At 37.3% G+C, this 13,770-nt stretch overlaps 1 protein-coding gene across 5 annotated transcripts; it reads left to right on the top strand.

Moving 5' to 3' along the window:
- Window positions 1-394: 394 nt before the first annotated feature.
- Window positions 395-13,659, top strand: arfgap1 (ADP-ribosylation factor GTPase activating protein 1). Of its 5 annotated transcripts, XM_029431121.1 has the most exons (13): window positions 396-632; window positions 3,047-3,117; window positions 4,257-4,366; window positions 4,444-4,615; window positions 5,386-5,486; window positions 5,570-5,656; window positions 5,761-5,875; window positions 5,964-6,020; window positions 6,167-6,199; window positions 7,260-7,316; window positions 8,732-8,791; window positions 9,320-9,375; window positions 9,495-13,659. In XM_029431121.1, exons 2-13 carry the CDS (start codon window positions 3,058-3,060, stop codon window positions 9,832-9,834), a joined length of 1,248 nt encoding a protein of 415 aa, XP_029286981.1. In that variant the 5' UTR covers window positions 396-632; window positions 3,047-3,057; the 3' UTR covers window positions 9,835-13,659. The 5 variants fall into 5 exon arrangements, with proteins under 5 accessions (XP_029286982.1, XP_029286983.1, XP_029286984.1 ...); XM_029431122.1 differs by lacking the exon at window positions 7,260-7,316 and having other exon boundaries at window positions 395-632; XM_029431123.1 differs by lacking the exon at window positions 8,732-8,791 and having other exon boundaries at window positions 395-632; window positions 9,326-9,375.
- Window positions 13,660-13,770: the final 111 nt, after the last annotated feature.

Genomic DNA, 13,770 nt, shown 5'->3' with positions numbered 1-13,770 from the left:
TGCAATAACCATAACCATCTTCACACATATACACACTCTGATTGCACTTTTAAAAAGTATAAACTATTTTTATATCAATATTTTTAATCAATATTTGTAACTATTTATTCCCCCGTATGATTGCTTATGTTGTCTGTCCTCCTGCTGTGTTTTAATGTTATGTATGTCTTTGTATTTTTTGCACACTGGGACAGAGTTGCACTCTGAATCTCGTTGTACTTTTTGTATAATGACAATAAAAGGCTTTAACTTTAACTCTAGATTTTGTAGCTTACTTGAAGCTATTAATCACGGTCCGATTCACGTACATGTCCAAGCCTTCACACTCCGAAGCCGTGGAGGCAGCAAAGAATGAAAACAGAGAAGAAGAAAAAAATAAAAGAAGAAGAAGAAGTAAAGGCAGACTCCCGTGATGCACTGCACTGCCAACGTATGCAAACCAGGAACATGGCTACCGGTGCTTAACAGCAGCAGTCTGTCGTTACAAAACACTTCTGTTGGTCTGACACAGTCTGTGACAAAATAAGATTTGCTGAGCCTCCGCCACAGAAGAAAAGCCTTCGTAGAGTTTACCGGCGGAGCCAGCTGAGCCTCTGAAAACAGCGTCTCCGTTGTTCATCAATCACAGACAGGTAACGGATCAGTTGTCTCGGTCGACAGCTAACGTTAGCATTGTCGTTAGTTACCATATCAATCACCTAAAATTAAACATTTTGGTGCGATGTCCACTTTGAAATAAGCTTTACATGATAAGCTGAAGTAAGACATCGCAACGTTAGCATAACGTTTCAGATGTATGTCGATAAATATACAAGGATCCCGATGATTAACATCTGTAGTGTTTGCTAACGTTACGAGTCGAGGAGCGTTGACACGACTGCACTTCTGTGTGGAAACCTTACATGGGTTTAACATTAGTGGTTGGATTTTAAGAGACAGAAGTCATCTTGACCTAGTGGACATGTGCAACATGTTGTTTAACTAATACATTATACATTTATACATTTAGGCCTGGCTTCAAGTGAATCTTGATTTAAAAAAATCTGTTTAGCTTGCTAGCTAGCTCCTAGGAATCCCCAAAATTGCCAAAGCTTGGTTGAGGCGAAAAACATTTCCTCTTATTTTGCTCAAAGAAGCGATGTTGGTCCGAGCAATGCAAACTTAGCAGTCGACTGAGAGCTTTCTTTGCTGATGTTTTTTCACCTGAATGTCTGGGTGGATTTGTAAAGATAGCCTTTCTGTGTAAACATCACACCTGTTTGAGAATTGCACATTTCAAAGCCACTCTTTTTTTGGATAGTAAAGACAGTATAATTGATCTTTGATTCCAATGCTAAATGAATAACAATAATTATAATTATTGTAATAAGTGTATAATATATTTGGGTTTTTGACTGTTGGTCAAACGAAATGCATCTTGAACATGTCATACTGGGCTCTGCAAAACTGAGGTGAATTAATTTCCCATTTTATAGACTTCATTATTTTCAGTTAAAACATATATTGAGTAATGGTAAATGTTTGTTGTTGTCATCAAATAACATGAAAAGACTAATACCAACAATCCGTTCACTAATACTTTCTGACTTTCTTGCCCTGCATTTAGTCATCAGTTCCAGGCCCATTCAGAATACGTTAATCTTTAAAAGAAACAGTTTCTTTTAGAAAAGAAAAGCTAAGTCCCTCCTAAACATCTGGGCACTGTAGATTTTAGCTATCATTATTTATACAGGAGTAAAAAGTGCATTTGTGACTGACTATTTCCAGATGTGTATTCATACACACTTGTTGCTTTAGTGAGTATTTACGGCAATAGCTTTATATACGATTTGCTCAAAATTAACTACAGTCCCCATCTAGTCTATTCATTGGATATGTTGATAAAAAGAAACATGGAATATCACAAGACTGTACGGATTACAGCAGTGAATGTGTACCATATCACAATCACTGCTGTCATAGTGTCCTAGTACTTGCTTCATTAATCATCAAGTTGGGTTTAGGTCTTAGTAATAATAATCTTTGGTGATCACTGCACAATGCATTCTGGTTAGAGGTCTTTGGCACAGTGCCATGGGCAACGAGAACCTCATGAGATTCTAAGGTGGTAATACGTATGTGGTGACCCTGCATTATACACTTCATAACATTTCAGAAACAATGAATTAGTTAATTGATTAGTTGATCAACAGAAAATTAGTTAACAACAATTACAAATGATCGGTTTAATCTTTTTAAGCCATTTTGTCGAGCAGAAATGTGGCGATTTGCTGCGTTTCTGTTTTGGACTGTTGGTCAAACAAAACAAACAACTGAAGACATCACCTTTAGTATATTTTACTATTTACTGACACATTTTAAACACCAAACTAATGATTGAATAATCAAATATAAAATGGTTAGTTGCTGCCCTACTCACAATATATAATGATATATGAGATTCTCATGGCTTATCCCTCAGAATGTCCACATCACTAAACAGCAATTATTTGTGATGTGTAAAAGTTTTGTATATTTTATATAAAACAAGTTTAATATTAAGATTAATACTTAGCTGACTTCCCGTATCATTCTGGGAAGGTTTTACTTCAGACTTTGTCACGTCATTTGGCTGCAGCCTGCCTTCCGCTTTCATTCGCTTTCCAGGCGAGGCACAGTTCATCTCAAACAAGCCTGCTGTCTTTGGAACAGGTCCAGGTTTGTTTTAGATGACACCATCAAAACGGCTTTTTCTCGCTGCTTTAAACCACACACTCAAAGTTCAAATACACAAATTAAAACGGACCTGCATTACGTATTAAAAAATGTGTCACTTCTATTTTAGGGTCGATTTTCACTTGCAGAGACAGTACAATAGGAATGTGTGATTTCAGTATGTGAAGGAGTGCTCTGGTATCTATACGGTTTTATTCAATTGTAGGCTTATTCAAGATGTAGCTTGGTAACATAAAGTTAGGACTATTCATTCCCAGGAGTGTCTTTTGAACAGATTTATACACTTGCTTTGATAACTAATGTACCTAAGAAGATACCTTTTTTCTTTCAGTGTGGGTCAACATGGCGAGTCCAAGGACTAGAAGAGTTCTGAAGGAAGTGAGAACCCAAGACGAGAATAATGTGAGTCTTCACAGTAACCTATTCATCTGGCTAACTTTAATTTCTTATTCAGAATAGTGTCACCTCTTTGCAACCTTATCCTTCACATAGCAGGTTGCAGGTGTTTGGGAGTCTTGCAAAGTAACCCCTTCCCACAATCCTTTACAAAAATTCTTCGCTTTCATCGTTGTTCAAATAGAAGTGGTAGTAATTTTAGATGGGATCATTTCACTGCCAGTGGACATCTTGTTGGCCTGCATCTTTGGCAGTAACTGTAGACAGATATGCCTCCTAACCTAAAAATAAATGTACTATATAAATAAATAAATGTATTATTGTTCTGTATTATTTAACTGACATGCTTAAATAAACTCAATGTTTCAACACCAATCAAGTAAATGTTATAATAAAGAAATTAAATTAAATTAAATAATTCTTTTTTTATAAATGAAGAATATAACTTTTAGATATTTCATCCCGATAACTTCATTCAGTGTGAAATTATTTGGTACAATTTTAAAATTGATGGGTTTTAATTCATTCTTATGCTTTAGGGTGTTTTCACACCTGTAGTTTATTTTTTCTGGACAAAAGGGGAAAAAATGAGACATTTTGCATTTTAGTTCTGGTACAAGCTCAGCAGCTTTTGATTTATTAGTCATTGAAAATACTTGCGGTGACGTGAGTAGCTGTTACCATCGTTATCAAATGATTTGCATAAATAGGTTATAGACATGGCCTTATACAGATTATGAGATCGCTTCCTGACCAGTAGATCAATTTATTAGTAGTTTAGCTTTGAAAACGTGCTAAAATCACACAGCTGCTCTCATAAAATCCTGTCATGCTTTCACACCACAAACAAACACCAAAGACCCATCTTTTCTCACGTGCTGGTTATTTGGTTCAATCTAGAGTTTGATTGACAGCTTTCACACCATCCCAAATAAACAGTACTAACCAGGCAAACGGACCTGGGCCGGTTTTAACCGAACCAAACCGGTTATATGTGAAAGCACCCGTAGATATTTTCCATATAAATGCTGGGTCAGGTTACATATAATCTTCATTGTTCAAATGTCTGTAAATCCATCTCCGTGTTTTTTTTAACAGATGTGTACATTTAATAATTGTCCAATGTGCCTTGTTGTTTTTTTCAGCTGTGTTTTGAATGTGGGGCTTTTAACCCTCAATGGGTTAGTGTGACCTATGGGATCTGGATTTGTCTCGAGTGCTCTGGCAAGCACAGGGGCCTGGGAGTACATCTCAGGTAAGAAAAGTGTAATTTATTATGGTGTTGATGAGATCCCCTACAATCTGATGATGATTAATTGATGTCTTCTGCAGCTTTGTGCGCTCTGTCACCATGGACAAGTGGAAAGATATTGAACTTGAGAAGATGAAAGCGGGAGGAAATGGAAAATACCGCCTATTTCTTGAACTCCAGGAAGATTATGATCCAACCTGGAATTTACAGGAGAAATACAGCAGCAAACCTGCTGCACTATTTAGAGACCAGGTGAGCTGTGCACACTCAAGGCGTGTGTCCACATAGTGTTTTATTTTGGCAGAAAGGTGCTGGGGAACGCTTCCGTCAAGTGTTTCATCAGAAAAGTGCTCCCAACACTTTTCTGATGTTTTCTATGACCACAATATCTTGACAACATATCACCACTCTAACCCCCGTTGTATGATGGACTAGCATCGCCCCCTTGATTTTTAGTATCTATTTGTTTGCCATTGTTTTTTTCACCAACTGGAGGATGCTTGCCGTCATACTTTGTATGAATGAGCTTGACAGCCATCTTGGTTTTTTTGCAACCAGACTTGACACGAGAGGGTGGAGCAAAGTACAACAGAACGCTGAATAAGGCATTCCTAGACAACCAAAAAGGTTACAAGTCGGTGTACTAAGACGAAAACACGGACATCAGCTGCTTTGCGCTGCTCTATTGTCTATTTTACTCTTAAGTGGAACCATAATTTACAATATTAACATGTTGTATTTAAGAAGACTTGATAATAGCGATTGAGATCATAAACTCTCATTGACTTGTACAACCGGACTTGTTTTTGCAACCAGAGTAGTCGCCCCTTGCTGACCATGAGAAGTTTATTTCTCTTCCGCATTAGCTTCACTTTTCAGACCTGGACGTTGCTGCTTGGCAGTAATACATTTGTCCATTCGTAAGGTTTAAACGGATAAACTTAAGTAAGAACTGACTATGGAATGGATTGATTGATTGACATGAGGAACTTGATTTTCAATTTTGACACTGTATGTGACAGGTTGCAACTTTAGCAGAGGGTAAGGAGTGGTCCATGGAGACATCCCCTGCCAGAAACTGGACATCTCCTCAACCCAAGACCGGCCTTTCATCCTCTCATCGGTAAAAGTGATGGATTTTCTTTTCAACACACTTACACTACAGGACAGGTTTTAAAGCAGTGAATTCATGTGTGTGTCATACAGCTCTGCAGGACCTGGACAAAGCTCAGCTAAACCAGGCGACAAAGCTTTTGAAGACTGGTTGAGTGATGATGTTAACTCCTATCAGAGGTGAGAGCCTCACAATCTTTACATATATTTTATTTTTCACTTGTCTGTTATGTTCTTTAAAAGAAGTGTTTTAAAAGTGTTATATGTTTTTAATGCTTCCCCAGTGGAGGGGGCTACAGTGGGAATCAAGAGAATCGGTATGTTGGCTTTGGCAACACGGTGACCCCAGAGAAGAAAGAGGATGACTTCATCAACAATGCCATGTCTTCTATTTATTCAGTAGGTCATGATGTAAATCTTTTGTCTGAGTTTTACTTTTTGTTTATTTTCTTCCCCTGTGGCAATTTCTTTCTTTTTTATTTTGCAGGGTTGGAGCAGTTTTGCTGTTGGAGCTACGAAGTTTGCTTCTATCGCTAAAGATAATGTAAGTGTATTTAAGCAATAAATGATATTTGTGCTCTATTGAATTTGTGTCCAAATTTCTACATTAAAAAGCAATCTAAATAGCAAACCTTATAAGTGAAAATAAAAGTAATTGATCAATAGTTATGTCTTTTCCTCCTCATACAGACATCTAAACTGGCAAACCAAGCAACCTTAAAGGTAAGCCTGATAACATCATTGCTAACCTGTTACTAGTACCGCTAATGAAGATTTCCTCTGTTCTTTACGCTCTGTTTTATTGAGTAATACCCTCTAACCTAAGGGAATTAGTCAAGCGTTCACAAAATGTGTAGCCTCATTGCATTGGTAAATCTCTAACCATATAATGTAAACTTTCAAGATGCAATAACTGTGTTACTACTTTAATATCTCTTTGCCTTCTCTGGATGTAGTTAAAGGGCTATAAAGCACCCCCAGAACCGGTAAAGCAGATAATGGGTGCATGGCGCTTTTTTTTTGCATCATGTTTTATTTTTCACGATGCACATCTTTATTTTTGTCAGCGTGTCAGTTTTCCAGTCAGTTTTTTTCTTCACAGTTTAACAAACGTTTTGCAAAATGGTGATTTTCACATGCTTCTGCTTGGATATACTGTGTTTTTTCTCAGTGCTTGTACTTTGAGTTTATGGAAAACCTGTGAAAGGCAGTAACTGTATTGTGGGATGGGGATTGCCTTAAATTCCTAACCCTAATATAGAAATGTTGTTCCATAAACTGTTCATTCACATCCATTGATAATGGGTTATCTTCATGCATGACAGTTTTTGTGTTGACTGCTAATCTTGTCTTAGAGGTGTAATGGTATTTAAAAACTAAGTTAAGTTTGGCAATAATTGAAATAAATGCATAGCAACATTTGGTAGTTTTCTTTTTGGTTTATAGATGTTGGCTGCTCAACAAGTTAGAGTAGTAGAGTAAAAAAGCAGAGATGTCGTCTTTTGATATCTGGTATTACCGATGAAAGGCTTCTAGTGTTTCAACAAACTACATCAGAAGAGATATGTATGCAGTGTTGCCTCAAAAGAGAAGTCTACTGTACACTGATGATGGACATTTCTTTTGAGCCATTACACCCTCTAGTGCTTGTTCGGTGTCATGTCGAATGGGAATGATCAGTCACTTCATGCAACTGCAGAACAAGCAGCTCAGTGTCTTGCTCTACTGTGAATGTTAAACTCTGTTTCATTCAAGTGAATTCTCCTCTCTGACTTCCAACTAGGCCACAGAGTTAGGACAGACATTAAATGAGAATGTTATCAAACCCACCCAAGAAAAGGTAACATTGATGTTTGAAGTTGTTGATTTGGTGGTGGGATACGATGCTATAGAGACAAAACGGCTTCAGATGTGAATGTGCTGTTTTCTACATTGCATGGCTGTGCCTGTTTATCTGCTTTGTGCCAACTCACATTAAACGACAAAAGCTGCGGTTTCAAGGTTGAAAAGACCAAACCTTTTATTTCCCCCACTTAGTGATTCAGCAATGGGGTTTGCAGAAGCATACAGCTGTGAACTGTTTATATAGGAAGAGATGTGAGTCAGTGTGAACTTTCTGCACAGCCACTGGACAAGGCTTAAAAGTACATTTTTAGGATCAGACTAATTTCAAGGAATTCAGTTTTAGTTGCAAAGTATCACAAGGGTAATCTATTGTATGTCTTATACACTTTTAGTTTTTTCAAATAGCAATTAAAGTAGGTTTTAATATCAGTTACAGGAGCCTTCTTTTCACTAAACAAACAAAGCATGTCACATTGTCATCACATTTAAAAAAAGGTTTCAATTCAGCTGCAAAGCTCGGCCACTGCCACCTTGCAAAACAAGAACATCTGTATTTAATACAAAGATTTAAACAACATTTATTTTCCCATTCATCTGGAGAGTTAACTGAATACAAAATACATTCTAATTTGGCTTACATTTGGGATTTTAGGTTGAGCTTCACTGATCACTGGCAAAAGGCCACAGTGTTGGACCTTTTTCTAAAAAGGTGAGATTTTCTGAAATGATGCAACCAGGAGCTCTTCAATTGACAATTAATTGCTCACTGACTTTGCAGATTCAGTGTGTTTTGAGCTTTTGCACCCAAAATAATCTTTGTTTGTAGCAACATGGAATGAATATGTCATCCTCCCTGAGGTCATGGTGAGTTGTTTCCACATAAAGTCTCTAACTCTTACAGTCAAGTGAGCAGCTTCTGGGTGTGTATGTGTATAAAAGTAAACATGCTTATGTTCATTAATCAAAATACAGGAAGAAAAAACAAGAGTTTACTTTTTAATTAGTTACAACTCTCTTTCCTCCTGCTGTTCAGTGGTTTAGTCTCTAGGTTTGTTTGATGGAAAGTGGAAAGGCCAATGACTGAAACTAATATTAAACTAAATGTGTTTGTCTTCTAATGTACAGTTGGCATTGGTGATTTTAAGGAATCTATAGTATGCACTTCTGTAACAGTCTTCTTACTCTCCTGTTGTAGCTGCTTTAATTTGGAGATCATTTCTCTTGAGAAGAATAACCTTTTGTTCGACTCAAACAAAATGTTTCTGTTTTCTCATGTTTATTATCCGCCATTATTAACAAAACGCAAATCACTTTTCTCACAATCAAAAACAAACTGCTGCTTACTACATGTACATTAGACAAACATGGGGATGTCGATGTTTGTTTTTAATAATAATTTGGCTCATTCAGGTAAAAGATGGCAAATTGCTAGATGAAATGGCATTCGGCATCACCGGGCTGGCAAACAAGGTAGGATGGGCAGACCTCTGCCACGCCGTACAGATGCAAAACCAGCCTCCTGAGCAGGAACGGCAGCTCTGATCCAACACTTAGAACTTAATACCTGGGGGTCTTAGTGTAGATAGGCAGCTCCCCAACATCATAACCCTCGAAGGAGACTGGTTTTGCTCTGATGATGAATGTTTGAACAATTCTAATGTAATGTCGTCTCTCCTTTTTCTTGCTGCCATTTTAAATCTGGTGGTGAGTACTTGGTGGTCAACCTTTCTGATGTAAAGTGTTAGAAAACAAACGTCTGATAGTTATTATTATTATTATTGCTAATAATATTAGAAATGCATCAAAATATTTAAATTGGTTGTGTAGCAAATATTGATTGTTTTAATCATCACTTCTACCACCGTTAGTTTTTGCTTTTGGATTTAATTTTCCGATTAAGTGATATGCATTAGTCATTTGTTTCTCTCACAATGTTTTCACACTTGACGTAACGACTGCATCGAAGTCTTGTCAGCTTAAGTGTTCTCTGTTCTTTAGGTTCAGGGAGCCGGCTCCAAATTGACTAATCTCTTCTCGGGAAAACCGGAGGATGGGTAATAATATAATAACAACTTGATACAATTTTAAATCTCCCACATCCATAATATTTTGCACTGTGTGATTTTAATGCAAAGCAAAATGAACTATTCAAGCATGTTTTGACTGTGCTTAGGTCTACTGGAGAGAGCTACCAGAACATGGATGCCACTGAGGGATATCAGGGCAGTTCTACCCAGCCTGTCTCAAAGGACTTCTGGGAAACCTTTGGCAGCAACAATTCCTTAAAGGCCAAGCAATCTCCCAGCAGTGACAGCTGGACCATCGCAGAAAATTCTGCAAAGAAGAGCTCTGACAGTTGGGACAATTGGGGCTCTGAAGCAGCGTCCAACAACAAACACAGCACAGAGGAGGGCTGGGAAGCCTGGGACAACAACTGGGAGAACGCAGATGGTAAGACGAAGAAGAGTCCCACAAAACCTGCTGAGGAAACCTGGGATAATGCAGACTGGTAGTGACCTCGCAGCCATACATCTCCTCATCTTTTTCCCCACTCTGGCCTTTTCCCTCTGTCTCTCCCTCTCTCTCTCTCTCTCTCTCTCTCTCTCTCTCTCTCTCTCTCTCTCTCTCTCTCTCTCTCTCTCTCTCTCTCTCTCTTCGCTCTCGCTCTCGCTCTCTCTCTCTCTCACGCTCTCGCTCTCTCTCTCCCCGTTCATCTCACTGGCACTTTTAGGGAAAGAGCAGCTTCCTGTAAATCCATTCAAAATATATTTATTATAAACCCAGGAAACTATAAATGAAGCCCAGGGCTAAGTTAAGCTCATTATTAAAGTAATATTCTTAAAATGTACAACGATACTGACTTGCAGTCATGTATATTGTAAATTACCTTCATCACAAAGAATTGAGAATAAATCAGTGTAGATATGGTCATAACGTTCTGCCTGGGCTCCCCTAATATTATACACTTAATGGTGAATAAGTGTCCATACTGTGGGTTTAATGATACTGGTTCTCAATTTAAAAAAAAAAATGATGCATGACAGAGAAAATCTGACATTTTAAATGTAAATCCTTGTAAATACAGTATGATTGACGAAACACTGACATGATTTTCTGTTTGTTCAATCAAATTGATTTCATCCGCCCCTGGACCTTTTGCACATTTTGTTCTTGAAAATTAATTTAGCTCTTTGTGTTTGGGTCACAGTGTTATATTAAATAAAAGGAAACAAATGACCACTGTGAGAAATCAATGAAATCTGTGTGGATATGTACAATTTAAGATAAATAATCTAATGTGGTATGAGGTAGAGCCTTTTTATAGCATTATTATTATTATTTTTTTTTTTTTTTGACATCTTTTGTTTAAAAATGTGCAAATAGTCAATGGGTTTGAAAGCAGAGCGCTGCTGCTGCATTATCATGTTATCAAGACCAGAATACGGACGGGATGCTAAAAGTTGAATTCGGTGTGTCCTTAACCAATAAAGTTCAAGTCTATAATTGCCCCTTTTAATAGTAAAATGTTGAAGTTGCTTTAGGCTTAATACATGTTTTGTATCACATTGGTGTCATTCTGACTTAAAACTGGGCTTTCTCTCAAAATGGATGATTTAATTTCACATCAATGAGCTGTTTAAACTTATTTTGATTGGCTGATACAAAACTGTGATTTCACTTTTGTCCATCTGTCTGTTCAGCTCAAGACTCGTCTGGCACAGTTAAAATATTCTTTTAAGCACATCTGCAACGTCCTTTGAGGATTTTCTTTTTGTTATGCAACTACTCAAGTAATATTAATTTATTAAGTAATATAGTACTTTATACTGCAACATTTATCACATTTTCTGTTTTACATTACTGCTTAAATGAATATGCCTGTGTTAAGAATTGTCCAGCAAAAATATGCCAGATATCAATTACAAAATCAAATTCTGAAGAATTAACCGAAAAATAAAAAGTCACAAAACCTGCCAATAGTTAATCATCTACTAGGGGAGAGGAGGGGATTTATTGTATAATATCTATTTGTCTTTTTTTCTTTTTCTGACCTTAAAGCTGGCTGATACTATTTGAATTTAAACTTTCAAATTAGGGTTCACACAGTCGGGACAAACTGTATTCACTCATTCTCTTACAAATCCAGCTGATGCTCAGAAACAGTGAATTATGTCTCATTATGAAAGCCACTTGTTGGACATCAGCAATTGTTTAATCCATCATTTTGCTATATATATTTTCAAGATGCAACATTTGGTATTTTTAAATAATTGGTGTCTAAAGATTATATATAGTTTATTGTAGATAAGTACACACAAAAGTCTCTCATTGCAGGGTAATATACTGTATGCGTGTGTGGAGGTTGTGTTTCAATAACTGGACACGGATGGGGACTACGTCAAATTAACTGCATGGTGTTGCCTGTGAGCCTGTGTCTTGTGACCTCGACTTAACTGACTGGTCATTGTAAATTTCCTCTCATATGAAGCAACTCTGTGATCTGTTCTCTACATCTGTTGTTATTGCAGCACCATGGTCATTATGCACTGTGAGGATTTTGGTGTCACCGATATCTTCCCACTTGTATCAACATCTAAATTGTGGAGTAACGTTAATGAGGATCATTATACGCTGGATGTCATAAGTCTCAAACACTTTGCAAACCCTCAGTGAGATGAAATGGCAGCTGCACTCACAATGTTCATCATAGATGCAAATGCATCATTAAAAAAACTCATTGTTTTAATGTAATGTATTTTACAAGCCTCTGGTAATCTTAAAATTCAGATGAGCTGTCCAAATTTAGAACTTGGCCAATTTTGCATTACCTAATTTCCCAAGGTGGCCTTTAATTCCCTGTAACACAAGGTGTTGCAACTTTATCACTGTCAAAGTTTTTATTTGCCTGTACATGTAAAAATCAACACATGCCAAGTTAAATACACTTGAACCAATTCCATCTCCAGGTCTGGGTTTGATTTTGTCAGCGTTTGTTTAACATGTTACACCAGCAGATTAATTTAAGGACTAATATCAGAAGACATGTTAACATGCTTGGTTTGCACCTGATTCTTTGAGACTTGGTGTTTGTGATCGTTGGCCTGTAGTTGATTATTAACTGATCATTAAGTAGTCTATCGGTGCAATAAAGCTGCTGGATTGTTTGTTATTAGGGTGTTATGAAGTCTTGCTGTACCTCCTATAGCAGTACCCATTGAGCCTCATTATTGCTAAAAATAAGATTTTATTATAACAGGTTTTAACGTGTGAAGGCTCATTCCATGCCCATTTCCTACCTCTAAGAAGTCTTCAGTTTACAGCCGAGTTTTCAATCGTGAACATGCTTTTTCTTCTGAACCTTTCAGCATTGTTTTGATGTAGATCGTATTACAGCAGGCTTTGCTGTGGCTCATTTTGTCTTGTGTGTTAAAGCAAAGCAACAAAGATGGGTCTACAGCGTTGGTGTGTTCTCAGTGACAACGATCACTCCTGGAACATTTGTGTCGCTGAACCTCTGCTGTCGTGTGTTCATGTATGGTTGTGTGTTTAAAAACAGCTGTGATTGCTTTCTGTTGAAACTGATGTCAGTTTGCTTGTGTGTCTCTCATGCAGTGAGGTGTACATGTCAGAAAATTACCATCAAGATGTATCGTTAGCCTCAGCCCTTCCCTATGTTACTGAAGCTTTGTGTCAGTTATTTTTTTTATTTTATGATGGCATGACCTAAAACATGAACTGCCAGGAAATGGATGGAAGACTGTGCTGTGATATCTCACGTTAAAAAATAAAAAATAAAAACAAAGGGAAATATTTGAACAGCCACTTGTCTGAAATCTATAAAAGAGCTTATAGTTCTGAAAAACATAAACTTTTTTATTGGTGAATGTTGGTGTTACTGGTTCCCTTGATTCACAGAGTGACTGAAATGCATCCAGTAGGTGTTGATATAAGGTGATGATTTTTTTATGAACCCCATCTAATCCGAAGCTAATTCTAAACTTTAACTTTCCAGAGCAGCAGTTTGGCTCAGTGTCTGTGCCTGTCGAACATTTTTGATTGGGTATGTCTGTGTTTGTCAATGAAACTATGTCAGAAATACTATTTTTGATGTCATGCATGAAATGTATCGTGGAGCTAAATACATTCAGCTGTTGTTTGATTTTCAAAAGTTGTTTCCTCAGTGAATATAAGTGCAGTTGTCTGCTTTCCCCTTCGAGTTTCACCAGCAGCCATCCCATGAAGTGAGCCAGTGTTACCTACTCAGTTAAGGCTGTGGATATTTTTCCTGTACACATGGTTTCTGTGTTAAATAAAAATGTATTGTGCCGTGAATTCCATTTTCTGTCTGTGTGGTGCAGAATCAGTCATTTGTTGATCCTATTTGTGAGAGAAACTTGATACAGAGCATGGTCATGAGGGTTAATCTTTCCTTTAGCAATATAGTTTAA

Source organism: Cottoperca gobio, chromosome 5, assembly GCF_900634415.1.
Source record: "Cottoperca gobio chromosome 5, fCotGob3.1, whole genome shotgun sequence".
Classification (NCBI taxonomy): domain Eukaryota; kingdom Metazoa; phylum Chordata; class Actinopteri; order Perciformes; family Bovichtidae; genus Cottoperca; species Cottoperca gobio.
The sequence above is the reverse complement of the archived record's forward strand: the minus strand, read 5'-3'. Positions and strand labels throughout refer to the sequence as shown.